Below are 18,939 nucleotides of genomic sequence, written 5' to 3'. Positions count from 1 at the left end.
CAGGAATGAATGAAATGGACGTTTCAGGAGGATCTTTTAGTATAGAAAAAAGGTTCGTTTTTACGGTTTCCTTTTCAAAGGTTTTTTTTATCTTTTGAATTTTGTATTAGAGTAAGTACGCTGAGCTTCCATCAAACACTCCCTCCATCTTCCACGTAAGGGAAAAAAAAGCTAAAAAATCAACAACACACAAAAGGCTTGGCCACCTCTCCGACCTAGGCTTACCTTCATCCGGGCGCGATACCATGGGGAGTGGCAGAGGGGGCAGGTCCGGCGAAAACATTTTCTTCACGGGGGGCAGAGCATCGTTACGTAGCGGGGAAGAGTATCGTTTACGCGACACAGCTTCGAGCTCCATATCGTCTACATTACGCGGGGAGATGGGCGCTTGGCCGCCCGGGTGTTTGGAGGCCTGGGCCTGCTGACTACTGAGCAGACGCGAGTGTAGAGTCGCCGCCAGACTGGAAGGAGAATTTTGAATTATTATTATCAAGTTTCCATTTATTATTTTTACAACATAACAATATCAGAACATACAAAATTCGTATAGTTGGTATACCCATCCGTAAAAGCAGAGGTTGTGACATGGATGGGGAATGTAATTTACATCGACTTGTAAGCGCTAGGTCGTGGGTCGATTCCCGCCCGGGGTCGGAAGGAGAATTTTTAAAGTTTAATTACCATCGATTTGTGAGCGCAAGGTCGCGGGTTCGATTCCCGTCCGGGTCGGATTTTGTTCGAAGAGATAAAATTCGTTCCCGAAAAGGCTGGCTTTCTCCTATCCTGTATTCCTTCTCTCTCCACTTTCGGAACAATTCTTCTGCAGGCAGATCCGTGAAGTAGGAGGCATGGTAGGGCTTCATTTCTGCTCGCGGTAACTGTACATGAGTGTAACGTGAGGAAGTGTTCTGAAATCATCAGAATAAGGTTGAGATATTATCTTATTATCTAGCTCTTTCGCCCGACTTACAGAGAAAATGGCATTTTTGGGAATCGAACCTGAAACACTGGACTGCGATCCTGTGGATCAATTGTAGTGGCTTTTCTAAAAATTTTGATCATTTGGGGGGGCACGTACTGGACTGAGGTACTTTTGGACACAGCTGAAAGTCATTTCATTCCAGACGGAAAAATGTGCTGAGATATGTAGGTACATCAAGAGTTGGGTTTGGGTGGGTGATGGATGGTAGAGTTATGGTAAAGTAAAAACACACTACTATCACGTCACGTGAACTCGCGTGATAGTAGTGTGTTTCCACTCTTTTATTTCTCACTTACCTGAGAGTTAGATTTGCTAGGTGGTGGGTGGTTGGTTGCTAGGGGGGAAGGTTTGGGTGGGTGGTGAGAGGGAGGGGAACTAGAACGACGTCCTATGGGTGAGTACACGTTGGGCCGGGGACATTGGGAGGGTGAGATCCGGTCGGGACGGGGGGGCAGGATGTTGTTGATAAGGGAAGAGGGGGTGGACATTGTTACCTGTAGGGGGGGGAGACAAAATGAGAGAGGGTTAGAAGGGTACGAACAATTTGGGAGGGTGAGATCCGGTCGGGACGGGGGGGCAGGATGTTGTTGATAAGGGAAGAGGGGGTGGACATTGTTACCTGTAGGGGGGGGGAGACAAAATGAGAGAGGGTTAGAAGGGTACGAACAAAAATATATTGTTAATAGTAACAGTTGTTTCTTCTCAACAGGGATCGTGCAAAAAAGGACATGTCTCCGTTGCCGGAAGTTGTTCACATTTTTCCTAATCCTTATTGGGACATAGGTAATAGGTATTGTAGATCTGTTTGTAAACTTGGAATCTGTTTACAAGCATGGAGATTTGGAGAATTGAGGGCATAATTTACCATCATTGCTATTAAGCGAAGTCATCCATTTTTAGCCCGTCCTTCCTTTATTATTACGATAGTAATAAAAAAAGAAACAATAATATATTGTTAATAGTAACAGTTGTTTCTTCTCAACAGGGATCGTGCAAAAAAGGACGTGTCTCCGTTGCCGGAAGTTGTTCACATTTTTCCTGATCCTGATTGGGATATATTGTAGATCTGTTTGTAAACTTGGAATCTGTTTACATGCATGTAGAATTGAGGGCATAATTTACCATCATTGCTATTAAGCGAAGTCATCCATTTCTAGCCCGTCCTTCCTTTATTATTACGATAGTAATAAATGACTAGTTTTGGATCTCTTCTGACATCATTTAGAATTTAGATGCTAGAAATTTGTTTATCCGTATGAAAGAAAGTAATAATTAAGCTATACTTCTCCTAATAGCACACCATGGTTGTTCCACTCCAATCAGTAAAATCGATTCTCCCCATTACATGACTAGTTTTGGATCTCTTCTGACATCATTTAGAATTTAGATGCTAGAAATTTGTTTATCCGTATGAAAGAAAGTAATAATTAAGCTGAACTTCTCTTAATAGCACACCATGGTTGTTCCACTCCAATCAGTAAAATCGATTCTCCCCATTACATACAACATGAACAGCACATAGTTATAGTGCTTTATTTAGATTTTCACTCCTGGAATGCTAGAAATCCTAGTAAGAAAAATCCGTAACTTATCCGTGTATATCTTTTTATTTGAAAATTAATACCATTATTTTTTTAAAGGCATTTTTTTTAGTTGTAAAAAATTAAAATTACAAAATAATAAAATAAAATACCTAACTTAAAAAAAGGCAGTGTAGCCACAAGATAAATAAAAATAACAAAAAAAAAAAAAACCTAAGAAAGGAAATGTACACTGTATAGAAACACAAGAGTTATAGTACAGGACAGTAAATTATGTTACAAGTGGTTTTATTTATATCTATCTAAACAAGAACCTCGCAGAGGGAAAATGCTACAAACTGATAAAACTATATTCAAGACAAAACGGAATAAAATAACTCAGAAAAGTACTAGTTCTATGTTTAAGTCCGTAGAGGATTATATTTTCTTATGATACTTTCAAGTTTAACAAAAACAATTTTAGAAAATGAAGAGCAATGTGAGACAGATCTTAAGAGAACCATTCAAAAATTTGACCCACTCGAAAATCGAACCCATGGCTTTGAATCAATAGCGAAGTGTGTTGTCTTTGAAAATGTTTCCAATTTGTTGAATGAATTTTCCAAGTCTAAAATCTATCAAAAACTCTACATTTACGAATAAATAAATACCATTATAGGACATTAATTTTAATTAGGAGGAAATAATTTGTACTTGAAAATAATGTGAATTCATCTAACCTTTTTTTCCTTTCCTTTTAATGTTGTCATTACACAGTAGAATTTTTCAATTTTTTTTTTTTTTTTTTTTTTCTTTCTTTATTCAATTTTCTTTTTCATTTGTTAATTTATCAGTTTGTTATTTTGTTTCCTGTACCTTTTTGTAAATATTGTAAAGTTCTAATAAAGAGTTATATAATAATAATAATAATAATAATGGGTTATGGCTCAGGATCTAGTATTCTAGTCAGACATTCCAGAAGGTACTGGACATTGGCCAAATAAACTCTAAAAGAGTCGGAAATGATTGCTCTAGTCTTTCGATGTTTTGATGGACCACGACGAAAACGAGGGTTTTGTTGAACTATTTTAAGTGGAAAGTTGAAAACAGGGTAAGTGTAAATATTTTTTATATTTCCTTCCCCTTTCAATTCCTCAATCACTTCCTTGCTTTATCAAATTTTCAAATATCTCCTAACTTTATCAATTTTTTTTAATATTATCTGACTTAATCAAAATTTCCTGGCTTTATAGCTACAATTTCCAAAGATTCCCTTACCTTTTCAATTTCAATCTGATCTTCGACCTCCTTCTTGTACTTCTCGCTCTTGAGTCGCTCAATCATGGCCAGATATTGGTTGCGCAGGATGTCCAACAGCATCTGCAGTGAGTACGGAGTCTCGGCAGGGGTAGGTGGTATCTCTAGCTCGGTGTGTAGTTCGCTCACAGGCAGTGCAGTAGCTGTGCTTAGAGACGTGAGGGTTTGGTCGACGCAACCACGGCCCGGTGGCACCTTCTTGCCGCCATCTGAAAAACAAGACGGATTCGGATTAAGGTTAGAATTTTAAAGATCTAGTTACATTACATTGAAATAGGGGTGTTTCCTGACGAAATTCCCGTGTGCGGAGTCCAATAGGTATGTGGGACTATAGCACCCCAAAGATGTAGGTAGTTAGTGTAGGTATTTAGAAGTGCATCTACACTGTGGATTACCTATAGCTTTTTTTTTCAATGGACAGCAGACGCATTGGTTTGATGGCAAAAATGATGTCCCAAAATACGTATGCCTGAAGCCACATAATAAGAAGAAACCTTTGGATCATAATCACAACAAAGTCACTAAGGTAATAATACGCGATGTTTCACTCACCTTGTGTTGTGCTCAGTAGTGTTTCACTATGCAACAGATCCAGTCCTGTTATCTTGATAGGTCGCTTGTTCTTGCCTCGCTTCACTTTGCCTCCAGTCTTCTGAGGTCGCTTAGTAGTGGCTCTAGATTGGAATGTTCTAGGTGGCACGAAATTCCCGTGTGCGGAGTCCAATAGGTATGTGGGACTATAGCACCCCAAAGATGTAGGTAGTTAGTGTAGGTATTTAGAAGTGCTTCTACACTGTGGATTATAGCTTTTTTTTTTCAATGGACAGCAGACGCATTCGTTTGATGGCAAAAATGATGTCCCAAAATACGTATGCCTGAAGCCACATAATAAGAACAAACCTTTGGATCATAATCACAACAAAGTCACTAAAGTAATAATACGCGATGTTTCACTCACCTTGTGTTGTGCTCAGCCAAGTGAATAATTTCACTCGATAATAATCACATGCAATGCTATATGCACTCTGTATGCAGTTGTCAATATACGAGTGTATTCACTATGTCCACTATGATGAATAGAATGATGCGCTTCATGAGAATATTGAATGTTGAAATAAAATCTAAACCGTATAAATCATTCCTATATCAACTGGGTCACACTGTGATATAAAGCTCAGGTGTATGGCAGTATGAATGACTGATGCAACAGATCCAGTCCTGTTATCTTGATAGGTCGCTTGTTCTTGCCTCGCTTCACTTTGCCTCCAGTCTTCTGAGGTCGCTTAGTAGTAGCTCTAGATTGGAATGTTCTAGGTGGTGGGGAGGTACATGGAGTACTTGTCGTACTATGGGTAACAGGAGGATTAGTGGTCGCTGGGGTGGTCTTGCGCGTATGATTCCGGTTCCTTAGTTTCTTTTTCTTCTGCGGTTTCGTCTTGGCTGGAGGGATCTCCACATTTGTACTATTGTTGTTCTCCTCCTCGCTGGATGTTCGTACAGATTTGTTCGTACAATAGTCACTCCATGCGCGTCGTGTAGTGACGCGCGGTCTGTTATCTGTCTCGTCCGAGTGTGTCTCTTCATCTTCTGAGGAAGAACTTTCATTCATTTGCTTCGTGAGGTCCCGCCTTGCATCACCTGGGGGTTATGTCTGCACTTGTGGGCTTTGCCGTTCGACCTGTCTTTCTCTTGTTAGCATTCAACTTGCACTAAAGCACTTACTTAGCAACCCTGGCATGCTAAATACCGCTGCAATAACGCATCCGTTACACATAATTGTACAAGACGAGACATACCTATGTATGCAGATGTATAGCTTTACTAATGGTTTTGCAGATAAAAGAAATGGAAATGTGACGCTCGACTTGTTAAGAAGAGGGCAAAATTAGAAATATCCTTTTTCTGTAGGTACCTCCAAATCCTCTTACATTTCTCACTCATCCTAAATTTTCCTTTCCTCCTCCCTTCATTTCGTCCCATTTCTTTGTGATCAAGGTCATCGCAATTTCCACTGGATGAACTTGTTATCATATCTACTTGGATTCTTTTCTCAAGTTTTATTGAATTTATTTAAAACTAAGTATGTCCTTCCTGACATTCATAAGTATATCATGCAGGTATGTGCCTTCTTTGAAAACGAATATGTATAAGTGTCGATATACATATGAAGTATGCATCATGTGATATTTTCTGTATCATATAGTATATATTCCAAAATAACCTACATACATGACAAAGAAATCCTCAATTTTTCGCCCTCGTGGTTTGCCATATAAAGCATAGGAAGTAATGTCATGTTTTCCATGACCCCAAAGCAAAGACAATACACTCACAATCTAAGGATTCTCCAAAATAACCTACATACATGACAAAGAAATCCTCAATTTTTCGCCCTCGTGGTTTGCCATATAAAGCATAGGAAGTAATGTCATGTAGCAAAGACAATACACTCACAATCTAAGGATTCTACGGAATGACGTCAGAGAGACTACTTATGAAAGAGACCCGTATCAGTCTCTTATCAGGCAAAATAAGTCGTTATCACAAGATGGTATTATCAGGCTACAACGTACAAGTCGTACGCGAGGTAAAGAAACAATGAGCAGTTGTTACATTAGCCTGACGATTGCCAAGACCACAGTTCGTTGAAGTTTAGAGCAGCTTGATGACAAAGGGCAAACGAAAGGTTTCTGATTGACCAACAATAGGAAAAAGAGCCAACCAAAAGGTCTTGTCGTTATCACAAGATGGTATTATCAGGCTACAACGTACAAGTCATACGCGAGGTAAAGAAACAATGAGCAGTTGTTACATTAGCCTGACGATTGCCAAGACTACAGTTCGTTGAAGTTTAGAGCAGCTTGATGACAAAGGGCAAACAAAAGGTTTCTGATTGACCAAAAATAGGTAAAAGAGCCAAACAAAGGTCTTATTTAGTTCTCCTGACATAAAATAAGTTTACGTGACTGTGGACTAGTGTGAACCCAACCATATGTAACATTTTGGTAGAGTGCGGAGGCTGTTACAGTTCCTATATACTCGCGAAAGAGAGTAAACACATAATATTTATTATCTTCTATTTCTTTGGTGCCCACTACACATGTCTGATTTGTCATGCGTCGGCCTAGCACATAAATAATTCCTTTATCACCGTCCACTGTTATCACGAGTATTTGCCTTAAAACATCGTTGATATAACAAGAGACATACAGACTAGACTACTAGAAAGACCTAACCAAACAAGAAGAAGACATTGAGAGGAGTATATGAAACCCTGACAATGAAAAAGGGAGGGAGAGAGCAGAAACTTGGCACCATTGTAATTTCCTCGAATGCCACTCAAGAATGAGAGAAAAGAAATGGGGTCTAAGACCTTTATTACCTCTGTTTTTACTACAATACTGTTTTATTACCTAAATGACCTACACATCACACCTATACAGTAAACAAAAGTGCGTACTATTCCATTAACGCCGTAACCTGTTGATGAAACGGGGAAGCCCGTGTTCCCTATAAGCTGGATAACTGTAGTACCACTTTACAGACGACTGTCTTACCTCTCCCAAAAGACAAACCTGGTAATGTTCGCAAAGAGTAGCTAACTCAACATTACACAAAACAAAGCGTGGATATTGTATTAGTCGTAAAGATAGACGAAATTGTGATTTGGTCCCCCAAACATAACATTGCACGCAGGAGGTCCGGGTTCGATTCCCGGCGGGCCGAGGTTTTTTCGGCTCTGCTTGTAGTTCGGGGTGCACTCAGCCTCGTTAGGACAATTGAGTAGCTGCTTTAATCGGGTAACGACCAGTCGCGGCATTATCAGTGTAAAAAGATTATTGAGATATGGAAATTGATTGCAAAGGAGGAACTTAGTAATGTTGTGATATCCACTAAGGTTGTGAAAAAGCTCTGCTTTACCACAAAGAATTTAAGATTTGATTGAATTTGAAATCATCATTTGATGCCGAGTGTCAAGGAAGGCAAGGTCAGACAAAAATCACTTCCAGGCCAATTTCTCAGATAAAATAAGTCCTACCGGTGAGGTTTCGGTCCGTGATTCGGAAGTTGAGCGGACAGAAGGATTTGGACGACACAATCCGAGCGCCATCCTTGAGGTCCTGAAACCGTTCCTTGAGGGCATGGTCTACGGTAGGCCCGAACGCAAAGTTGTTGACAAACACGATGCTAGCCTGGGTGATTTTCTCGCGATGCTCCTCCGTGAGGAAATCCCCCTTGACAAGACGAAACTCGCCGTGGCGTTTGCCGTACCACTGCATCCACCGCTTGAACACCGTGTGCATCTCTACAATGTATCTTATTTTGGGAGAGGAGTGGGTGTGAGAGGCTTTCATTTCAACCAACAGAAGGAGGCGCACTATAGAAGAAAAAAAATCCTAATGCATCACTGTTAGTAGAGGAGCTAAGTCCCCGGAGTGGTTGGGTATTTCGTGTAAAAGTTTTTGGGTACCTATAATAGGTATGACGTGAATTTTCGTACTTTTGCAACGGGGAAACAGAAATTTGGGAACCCCTTAATCAGCAATGAGTTCAACGTGTGTCTCATGTGAGATTAACACCTATGCAAATTCTACATTAGACACTTTTCCCTATGCCTTCTGTGAATACAAATACCCGCGGATCAAATGAAGCCAAATAAAGAGATAATGAACTGTGCAGTGATTTTCCGTGTGCATCGTCTGTGGAAACCAAACAAACATGTGCGGTGAGTTAGATATGTACGGTTTTAATGGATGTATTGAAAACGTATTAGATGTTATCTCTTCGGGTTCTTTTGTACCATTTATGTATCTAGATTTTCCCTCCCTTGAAAAGTGGCGCCAAAATACCGAAAAGTCTCAATACGCAGTTTATCGTGTGCATCGTCTGTGGAAACCAAACAAACATGTGCGGTGAGTTAGATATGTACGGTTTTAATGGATGTATTGAAAACGTATTAGATTTTTTCTCTTCGGGTTCTCTTGTATCATTTATGTATCTAGATTTTCCCTCCCTTGAAAAGTGGCGCCAAAATACCGAAAAGTCTCAATATGCAGTTTAAACTGTTTATAGAGCTGCTCTTGAACCAAAATAACCCCGAACGAACCAAAAGGCCAGCCAATCACTATCGGGTAGACCTGACAGGCGGACCTTTCCACTGCATCCACCGCTTGAACACCGTGTGCATCGTCTGTGGAAATCAAACAAACATGTGCGGTGAGTTAGATATGTACGGTTTTAATGGATGTGTTGAAAACATATTAGATGCTTTCTCTTCGGGTTCTTTTGTATTTATGTATCTAGATTTTCCCTCCCTTGAAAAGTGGCGCCAAAATACCGAAAAGTCTCAATATGCAGTTTACACTGTTTATACTTGAACCAAAACAACCCCAAAAGAACCAAAAGGCCAGCCACTCACTATCGGGTAGACCTAACAGGCGGAACTTTTCAGCCGTACCTGTCAGGTCTACCTGATAGTGTGTGTGCTGATCAGGTATCAGGTAGACCCGACAAGCGGACCTGATCAGCCGTACCTGTCAGGTCTACCTGATAGTAAGTAGCTTTCCTTAGGAGGATATCAAACAACAACTTGACTCACCTCGGCATATTTGGCGGGCAGGTCAGCCTTTTCCACCCCCCAACAGATCTTACAACCCGTAGCTGCAGCCACCTGGAGCACCACTTGCCCCACCCCGGAACCCAGGTCTACAAACACGTCATCCGGTGTAGCGTTGATCTGGTCTATCATACGGGAGATCAGGTCGAACGAAGTCTCACCGTAAACCTGCGGAATAGAAGAAATGCGTTAGCTCAAAAAGATCCTGTAAAATATTGGGTAATTATTCAGAAGCCACGACAGTGAAAAAGAAAGCTCCTTTTTGTGTTTAACCTAACCCTATAACACTGGTCACTGCTCATTTTGTGAATGCTCCTTTTTGCGTTCAACCTAAGCCTCTAGTGTCAGAAGCCACGACAGTGAAAAAGAAAGCTCGTTTTTGTGTTTAACCTAACCCTATAACACTGGTCACTGCTCATTTTGTGAATGCTCTTTTTTGCGTTCAACCTAACCCTCTAACAACACTAGTTACTGCTCATTTGTGACAGCTCCTTTTTGTAGCAATATTTCACTGTCATGGCTTCTGAACTAGTACCGATATTAGGATAAGGAAAGTAAAAAAAGGAGACAAATCTTGAACGGAAAAACAAGGGAGTACCAACGAAAGCAAGAAGAAAATGAAATTCAAGGTTGCAACCTCCCTCCCTCCATGGAGGGAAAAAATCAACATTTGACCTTGCAAACACAAATGCAGTTTCAGTAGAATTTTAATTAGCTTGATTGCCAGCTTTTGTTGCATTCATAAACAGCTTTTGTCTGTCTACAAGTGAAGAAAAAAATTGTACGTTGGAACGAAGGTTAAGAGGATTATAAAATTATAACGTCTGCCTCGCCTGGAGAAGACTGGGTAGTCCCGTAAGGTTTCTTACTTTTAAGGGCTCATTCTGGTAAGAATGCTTTTAAGGGCTCATTTCTGGTAAGATTGCTTTTAAGGGTTCTAGGTCGAGTAAGGTTACTTTTAAGGGCCACGTTTGGTAAGGTTACTATTAAGAGCTTAATTCTAAATTAATATAACACGTTTAAGGGTTCCAGTTTCCAGTCCATAAAGGTTACTTTTAAAACCTTGTATTCGTATACTCTTTTAAGGGCTCATTTCTGGTAAGATTGCTTTTAAGGGTTCTAGGTCGAGTAAGGTTACTTTTAAGGGCCACGTTTGGTAAGGTTACTCTTAAGAGCTTAATTCTAAATTAATATAGAATTAAGCTAAGTTCCAGTTTCCAGTCCATAAAGGTTACTTTTAAAACCTTGTATTCGTATACTTTTAAGAGCTTGTTTATTAATATTACTTTTAAGAGCTCGTGGCATGTGTAACAGGCTTTACACGGGACAGATACTTACAAAGGGAGAGAAAGGCTGGTACACATTGAGCTTCTCTGGTTCTGTCACAGACTGATTGTAGGTCTGCTGGATGATATGCCTGAGAAGCCCACGAGATGGCGTGTCTGGCGTGTGAATGATTTCGCGATTATGTTCGCGGATTTCGCGATTATGTTCGCGGATTTGGCGATTTTGTTCGCGGATTTGGCGATTATGGTCGCGGATTGGGCGATTTTGTTCGCGGATTTTGCGATTATGTTCGCGGATTTGGCAATTATGTTCGCGGATTCGCGTCCCGAATCGACGCGATTATGTTCGCGGATTTGGCAATTATGTTCGCGGATTCGCGTCCCGAATCGACATTTTGGATATTTGGCAAGCCTAATTATAGCACTTGAGAGTGAAGCGATATATCGTATATGAATATACGATTCGTATATGACAATATGACTCTCAAGTGCGTGTGAATCACGGAGGTGCCTTTGTTCTGAAACAATAAAGGAAAACAAAACGTAAGTTATTGTCAAAACACAAGAGAAAAGGAAAAGATGAGTGTTATTGTCATAAATTTATAATTTACTGGCTCCAGTTCTCATCTGTCCAGACCTCCAGACCTTTTCAAGTTAAACTTTAGCTTCAAGGCACTCAGGTTCTTTTTGCCAAGCTTGAAATTCGAGCAACAAAAGAGCTGTCGAGAAAACTAGAGTCTCAGAAACAATAAATGTCACGTCTACGAAGGTATATCAAGTGTCTAGGTATATCAATAATGAAGACAACAATGAATGTCAGATTGTCACCTATATTAAGAACTAAACAAAACCACGCCTTTGTGTCGGAAAATATCTTTGCTGATCAGCGTCATCTTGAAAATGAAAATAGATTTCCAAAGAAATGAAAAACATGAGGGAATCTACTCTAAGAGGGAAAAATTTGGGTAGAATAATAATAGCTTTTGTTGAAATTTGGAAGCTGTACTGTTGTGAGGACCATGGAGTAGCAACCAGTGACAGCATCACGAGACACCATTCAGAAAAAAGTTATTGGAACAGTACAGTAATAATGCTCTGATACCCACAAAAAATGTAAACGGAATCTTGGCTTCACCACAAAATAATTAATGATTTCTAGTTGAGAATGGACATCTTATAAAATACATTTCATGTTAAGAATGAATCAGACGAAAAACATCTTTACAAGAAGTACAAGAACCAAGACGCAAAAGAAAAGAAGAAAAATTCTCGTTGCATTCAATGTTATTTTGAACTCCACCTATCCCTGACCTAGTTCAAGTGAATAATTTCACTCGATAATAATCACATGCAATGCTATATGCACTCTGTATGCAGTTGTCAATATACGAGTGTATTCACTATGATGAATAAAATGATGCGCTTCATGAGAATATTGAATCTTAAAATAAAAATCCAAACCGTATAAATCATTCCTATATCAACTGGGTCACACTGTGATATAAAGCTCAGGTGTATGGCAGTATGAATGACTGATAGAAATACAAGGAAAAAATGGCCGTTCAATCACCTGGGGGTTATGTCTGCACTTGTGGGCTTTGCCGTTCGACCTGTCTTTCTCTTGTTAGCATTCAACTTGCACTAAAGCACTTACTTAGCAACCCTGGCATGCTAAATACCGCTGCAATAACGCATCCGTTACACATAATTGTACAAGACGAGACATACCTATGTATGCAGATGTATAGCTTTACTAATGGTTTTGCAGATAAAAGAAATGGAAATGTGACGCTCGACTTGTTAAGAAGAGGGCAAAATTAGAAATATCCTTTTTCTGTAGGTACCTCCAAATCCTCTTACATTTCTCACTCATCCTAAATTTTCCTTTCCTCCTCCCTTCATTTCGTCCCATTTCTTTGTGATCAAGGTCATCGCAATTTCCACTGGATGAACTTGTTATCATATCTACTTGGATTCTTTTCTCAAGTTTTATTGAATTTATTTAAAACTAAGTATGTCCTTCCTGACATTCATAAGTATATCATGCAGGTATGTGCCTTCTTTGAAAACGAATATGTATAAGTGTCGATATACATATGAAGTATGCATAAAAAATTTAAAAAAATAAAAAAAAAAAAACCCCCCCCCAACCTTAAATTGGGGGGGGGGGTTGGAGGGGAAAGAGAAGAACCCCACCACACAGATCTTGAAGAGTTTTGTGGTGGAGGAGCTCCTTTGGGAGAAGCCACGCAAAATAATGAAGAAGAAAAAATATGGGTACGCCTACAGTCTACACCTCGACCATAAAAAATGGACCAATAACTGGCATTGGTTATGACCGCCAGCAAAGCTGGAGGCTAGAAGTAACAAACATTAATAGCTATCTACTAGCTATTAGCTAATATACTCGTATGCTATTTTCGTCACGAAATTTCATCAGATGGGTGGACAAATTTCCTAAATGACGATGAGGAACGGGCTTAGATGCCACGGAAAACCCCACGTGAGAAGATTTTCCCGCCAAAGTCATTCTCGAAAAAAAAACTACAATTCTCGAGTATTTTTCCCATTCAAGAGTAAAATACTATGAAATCAATACATGGGATTCCCCAGAGTCTACAGTAAAACTCGTCAACCAGTTAGAACCAAGGGGGGATTATCCTCTACATTCTCTAGATATATATCAGCATGTGGAAAACCTGCAGGGTTTTACCGGGCTGAAAATTTTTCCCGATACGTGGAACTATCTCTATCTGTGGTTGAATTGACTGATTGTTGCTTTATTTTAATAATTTTAAAGAATACAATAATATAAATCCCCTCCCTAACTTGAAGTTGGGGGGGTTGGAGGGGGAAGAGAAGAACCCCACCACACAGATCTTGAAGAGTTTTGTGGTGGAGGAGCTCCTTTGGGAGAAGCCACGCAAAATAATGAAGAAGAAAAAATATGGGTACGCCTACAGTCTACACCTCGACCATAAAAAATGGACCAATAACTGGCATTGGTTATGACCGCCAGCAAAGCTGGAGGGTAGAAGTAACAAACATTAATAGCTATCTACTAGCTAATGCTAATATACTCGTATGCTATTTTCGTCACGAAATTTCATCAGATGCAAATATGATGCGTATACACAATTCAGGTAGGCAAGCACGCCTAGAGTAGAATTTAGGTCAAATCAACACACCGACATGCACGCATGCATATGACATGGGAGATGGGAGGTTTGGTTAGCATATGGCATGTGTGCATAGCGCCACACGGAACAGGGCAACAGACATCCTAGATCAGGGGTTCCCAAAGTGGGGAGCGTGAGGACAATCCAGGGGGTTTCGTGAAGATAAGTCACGGGGGGGGGCGTGACTCTTGGGGGAAAAATACCTACACACAAGATATCTTTTAAATCGTACTTTTTTCTAGTTTTTTCATAACCAGCACCTACCTATCTACAATGTATACACACTTCAGGTAGGCAAGCACGCCTAGAGTAGAATTTAGGTCAAATCAACACACCGACATGCACGCATGCATATGACATGGGAGATGGGAGGTTTGGTTAGCATATGGCATGTGTGCATAGCGCCACACGGAACAGGGCAACAGACATCCTAGATCAGGGGTTCCCAAAGTGGGGAGCGTGAGGACAATTCAGGGGGTTTCGTGAAGATAAGTCACGGGGAGCGCGACTCTTGGGGGAAAAATACCTACACACAAGATATCTTTTAAATCGTACTTTTTTCTAGTTTTTTCATAACCAGCACCTACCTATCTACAATGTAACTTATTTTGGGAGAGGAGTGGGTGTGAGAGGCTTTCATTTCAACCAGAAGGAGGCGCACTATAGAAGAAAAATAAATCCTAATGCATCACTGTTAGGAGAGGAGCTAAGTCCCCAGAGTGGTTGGGTATTTCGTATAAAAGTTTTTGGGTACCTATAATATGACGTGAATTTTCGTACTTTTGCATCGGGGAAACAGACATTTGGGAACCCCTTAATCAGCAATGGGTTCAACGTGTGTCTCATGTGAGATTAACACCTATGCAAATTCTACATTAGACACTTTTCCCTATGCCTTCTGTGAATACAAATACCCGCGGATCAAATGAAGCCAAATAAAGAGATAATGAACTGTGCAGTGATTTTCATAATATGTTGGGCCAACGCCTCAGGCTAATGTAACAACTGCTCATTGTTTCTTTACCTCGCGTATGACTTGTACGTTGTAGCCTGATAATACCATCTTGTGATAACGACTTATTTTGCCTGATAAGAGACTGATACGGGTCTCTTTCATAAGCAGTCTCTCTGACGTCATTCCGTAAAATCCTTAGATTGTGAGTGTATTGTCTTTGCTACATGACATTACTTCCTATGCTTTAAATGGCAAACCACGAGGGCGAAAAATTGAGGATTTCTTTGCCATGTATGTAGGTTATTTTGGATCTCTTGGACGTTCCGCTCCGGCTATAGGTTGTTCTCGGTGCCCCTTGAAAACTGAACATGCGGAAATGTTTGTTCCCTTCCTCTGGCACCTCCCGCCTTCCTAAAAGAAGTGTTCTGGTATTTCTCAAGGCCATTTGTGCTTTTGTTATCACACTGATAAAGACCCCGTGCTGTGTTTTGAGACTATTGAGTCATGCAGTTTTGATTGATAAGGGGTTTTCAACCACTTAAATGTAAACTGTTCGATTGTACTGGCATACCAACAGTAACACATTAACAACAATTTACAGTATTATGGCTGTGTTTTCCTCTTTATCGGTTATTCCGTTTTGCCCTAGATTCCTCACCTTAAATCTAAATATTGGGGTTACTACGTATTAACTCTTGGTTTTTCACAAAGTGCTTTGTTAGCATCAATGCTGTTTTGAAACTGATTGTCAAATTTATGAACAGAATTACGTACACCTCCCAAGTGTTTATGTTTTATGGGGTCATTATTTTTAGCTTTGACCTCCAAAAATGCAATTTCGGCACAAAGAAGCATGCTAATATGTTTTACTACTCTAATATACTAATGTGTGACCTCGTATTCACAATGCGACGGGACCTTAAATAAAATTTGAGAAAAAGACACTTAGTGCCGAAATTGCATTTTTGGAGGTCAAAGCTAAAAATAATGACCCCATAAAACATAAACACTTGGGAGGTGAACGTAATTCTGTTCACAAATTTGACAATCAGTTTCAAAACAGCATTGATAGTGCCGAAATTGCATTTTTGGAGGTCAAAGCTAAAAATAATGACCCCATAAAACATAAACACTTGGGAGGTGAACGTAATTCTGTTCATAAATTTGACAATCAGTTTCAAAACAGCATTGATGCTAACAAAGCACTTTGTGAAAAACCAAGAGTTAATACGTAGTAAGTAACCCCAATATTTAGATTTAAGGTGAGGAATCTAGGGCAAAACGGAATAACCGATAAAGAGGAAAACACAGCCATAATACTGTAAATTGTTGTTAATGTGTTACTGTTGGTATGCCATCAGTACAATCGAACAGTTTACGTTTAAGTAGTTGAAAACCCCTTATCAATCAAAACTGCATGACTCAATAGTCTCAAAACACAGCACGGGGTCTCATCTAGGGCAAAACGGAATAACCGATAAAGAGGAAAACACAGCCATAATACTGTAAATTGTTGTTAATGTGTTACTGTTGGTATGCCAGTACAATCGAACAATTTACATTTAAGTAGTTGAAAACCCCTTATCAATCAAAACTGCATGACTCAATAGTCTCAAAACACAGCACGGGGTCTTTATCAGTGTGATAACAAAAGCACAAATGGCCTTGAGAAATACCAGAACACTTCTTTTAGGAAGGCGGGAGGTGCCAGAGGAAGGGAACAAACATTTCCGCGTGTTCACAGTTTTCAAGGGGCACCGAGAACAACCTATAGCCGGAGCGGAACGTCCAAGAGATCCTAAATAAAACAAAAGCACAAATGGCCTTGAGAAATACCAGAACACTTCTTTTAGGAAGGCGGGAGGTGCCAGAGGAAGGGAACAAACATTTCCGCATGTTCAGTTTTCAAGGGGCACCGAGAACAACCTATAGCCGGAGCGGAACGTCCAAGAGATCCAAAATAACCTACATACATGGCAAAGAAATCCTCAATTTTTCGCCCTCGTGGTTTGCCATTTAAAGCATAGGAAGTAATGTCATGTAGCAAAGACAATACACTCACAATCTAAGGATTTTACGGAATGACGTCAGAGAGACTGCTTATGAAAGAGACCCGTATCAGTCTCTTATCAGGCAAAATAAGTCGTTATCACAAGATGGTATTATCAGGCTACAACGTACAAGTCATACGCGAGGTAAAGAAACAATGAGCAGTTGTTACATTAGCCTGATGATTGCTAAGACCACAGTTCGTTGAAGTTTAGAGCAGCTTGATGACAAAGGGCAACCAAAAGGTTTCTCATTGACCAACAATAGGAAAAAGAACCAACCAAAAGGTCTTATTTAGTTCTCCTGACATAATATAAGTTTACGTGACTGTGGACTAGTGTGCACCCAACCATATGTAACATTTTGGTAGAGTGCGGAGGCTGTTACAGTTCCTATGCTCGCGAAAGAGAGTAAACACATAATATTTATTATCTTCTAATTCTTAGGTGCCCACTACACATGTCTGATTTATCATGCGTTGGCCTATTAGCTGATAAATAATTCCTTTATCACCGTCCACTGTTATCACGTGTATTTGCCTTAAAACATTGTTGAGATAACACGAGACATACAGACTAGACTACTAGAAAGACCTAACCAAACAAGAAGAAGACATTGAGAGTAGTATATGAAACCCTGACAATGAAAAAGGGAGGGAGAGAGCAGAAACTTGGCACCATTGTAATTTCCTCGAATGCCACTCAAGAATAAGAGAAAAGAAATAGGGTCTATAACCTTTATTACCTCTGTTTTTACTACAATACTGTTTTATTACCTAAATGACTTACACATCACACCTACAGTAAACAAAAGTAAGTACTATTCCATTAACACCGTAACCTGTTGCTGAAACGGGGAGGCCCGTGTTCCCTATAAGCTGGATAACTGTAGTACCACTTTACACTTTACAGACGACTGAAATTTGTATGACACTTTACTATATGCATAGGGTAAGTGTACCATTTATTCAGCCACCTAAAAAACGTACCATTTATTGGCCCACCTGTACCATACGCCACATAAGTCTGAACTGGACGAACTTTTTCAAGTTCCAATTTCATCAAAAGAAAGGGCTTAAAGAGTGCTGGCGAACCAGTGCTATTCATCACCTGGGGGTTATGTCTGCACTTGTGGGCTTTGCCGTTCGACCTGTCTTTCTCTTGTTAGCATTCAACTTGCACTAAAGCACTTAGCAACCCTGGCATGCTAAATAACGCTGCAATAACGCATCCGTTACACATAATTATACAAGACGAGACATACCTATGTATGCAGATGTATAGCTTTACTGAAACAAAAATTAGAAAAATAAATGTGGGCAGGTGGGCCAATAAATGGTACGTTTTTTAGGTGGGTGAATAAATGGTACACTTACCCTAACTGTTCGATTTAATGGAGGATGGTTCTGGTTATGGGTGGTTCTTTTCTGCTTAATGTTGTCTATTTTAGAGGCAGATCAGTCTCTCATGGACCTGATGGTTGTCATGCTATGGGAGAGGGCAAAATTAGAAATATCCTTTTTCTGTACCTCCAAATCCTCTTACATTTCTCACACATCCTAAATTTTCCTTTCCTCCTCCCTTCATTTCGTCCCATTTCTTCGTGATCAAGGTCATCGCAATTCCCCCCACTAAATGCTTTTGTTATCATATCTACTCAGATTCTTTTCTTAAGTTTTATGGAATTTATTTAAAACTAAGTATGTCCTTCCAGACATGCATAAGTATATCATGCAGGTATGTGCCGATCTCCTTGCGGCAAACGAGAGGGCAATTTACGTCTCAAATTACTGGGGAAGAAAGATTTGATGAGAAAGAAGAGGACACGGAAAGTGTAAGTGTCATGCTAATTCTTCTCCTAATCGCATTGCATTGACAAGCACAATGAAAATGCAATGTGAATTCATTTGAATAGGAGGACAAGCTAATTAGTGTAAGTGTCATGCTAATTCTTCTCCTAATCGCATTGCATTGACAAGCACAATGAAAATGCAATGTGAATTCATTTGAATAGGAGGGGAAGCTAATGAGAATG

The 18,939-nt window shown here is 39.9% G+C and overlaps 1 protein-coding gene across 1 annotated transcript; it reads right to left on the bottom strand.

Annotated features, from left to right (window-relative positions):
* Positions 1-225: 225 nt before the first annotated feature.
* On the bottom strand, positions 226-15,039 carry LOC103524367 (histone-lysine N-methyltransferase, H3 lysine-79 specific; the record flags this gene model as incomplete). Its single annotated transcript, XM_026831296.1, has 12 exons — positions 14,926-15,039; positions 11,223-11,240; positions 10,775-10,891; positions 9,419-9,604; positions 7,850-8,123; positions 5,007-5,457; positions 4,372-4,556; positions 3,781-4,028; positions 1,540-1,625; positions 1,279-1,414; positions 805-908; positions 226-461 (listed from the first exon to the last, which is right to left on the bottom strand). Coding segments are annotated over exons 1-12 (2,155 nt in total), but the record flags the coding sequence as incomplete, so codon positions are not given.
* Between the last annotated feature and the right edge of the window lie 3,900 nt (positions 15,040-18,939).

The sequence above is a fragment of the Diaphorina citri genome, unplaced genomic scaffold, assembly GCF_000475195.1.
Source record: "Diaphorina citri unplaced genomic scaffold, Diaci psyllid genome assembly version 1.1 scaffold3128, whole genome shotgun sequence".
Lineage (NCBI taxonomy): Eukaryota > Metazoa > Arthropoda > Insecta > Hemiptera > Psyllidae > Diaphorina > Diaphorina citri.
This window is presented reverse-complemented; position numbering and strand designations above follow the sequence as displayed.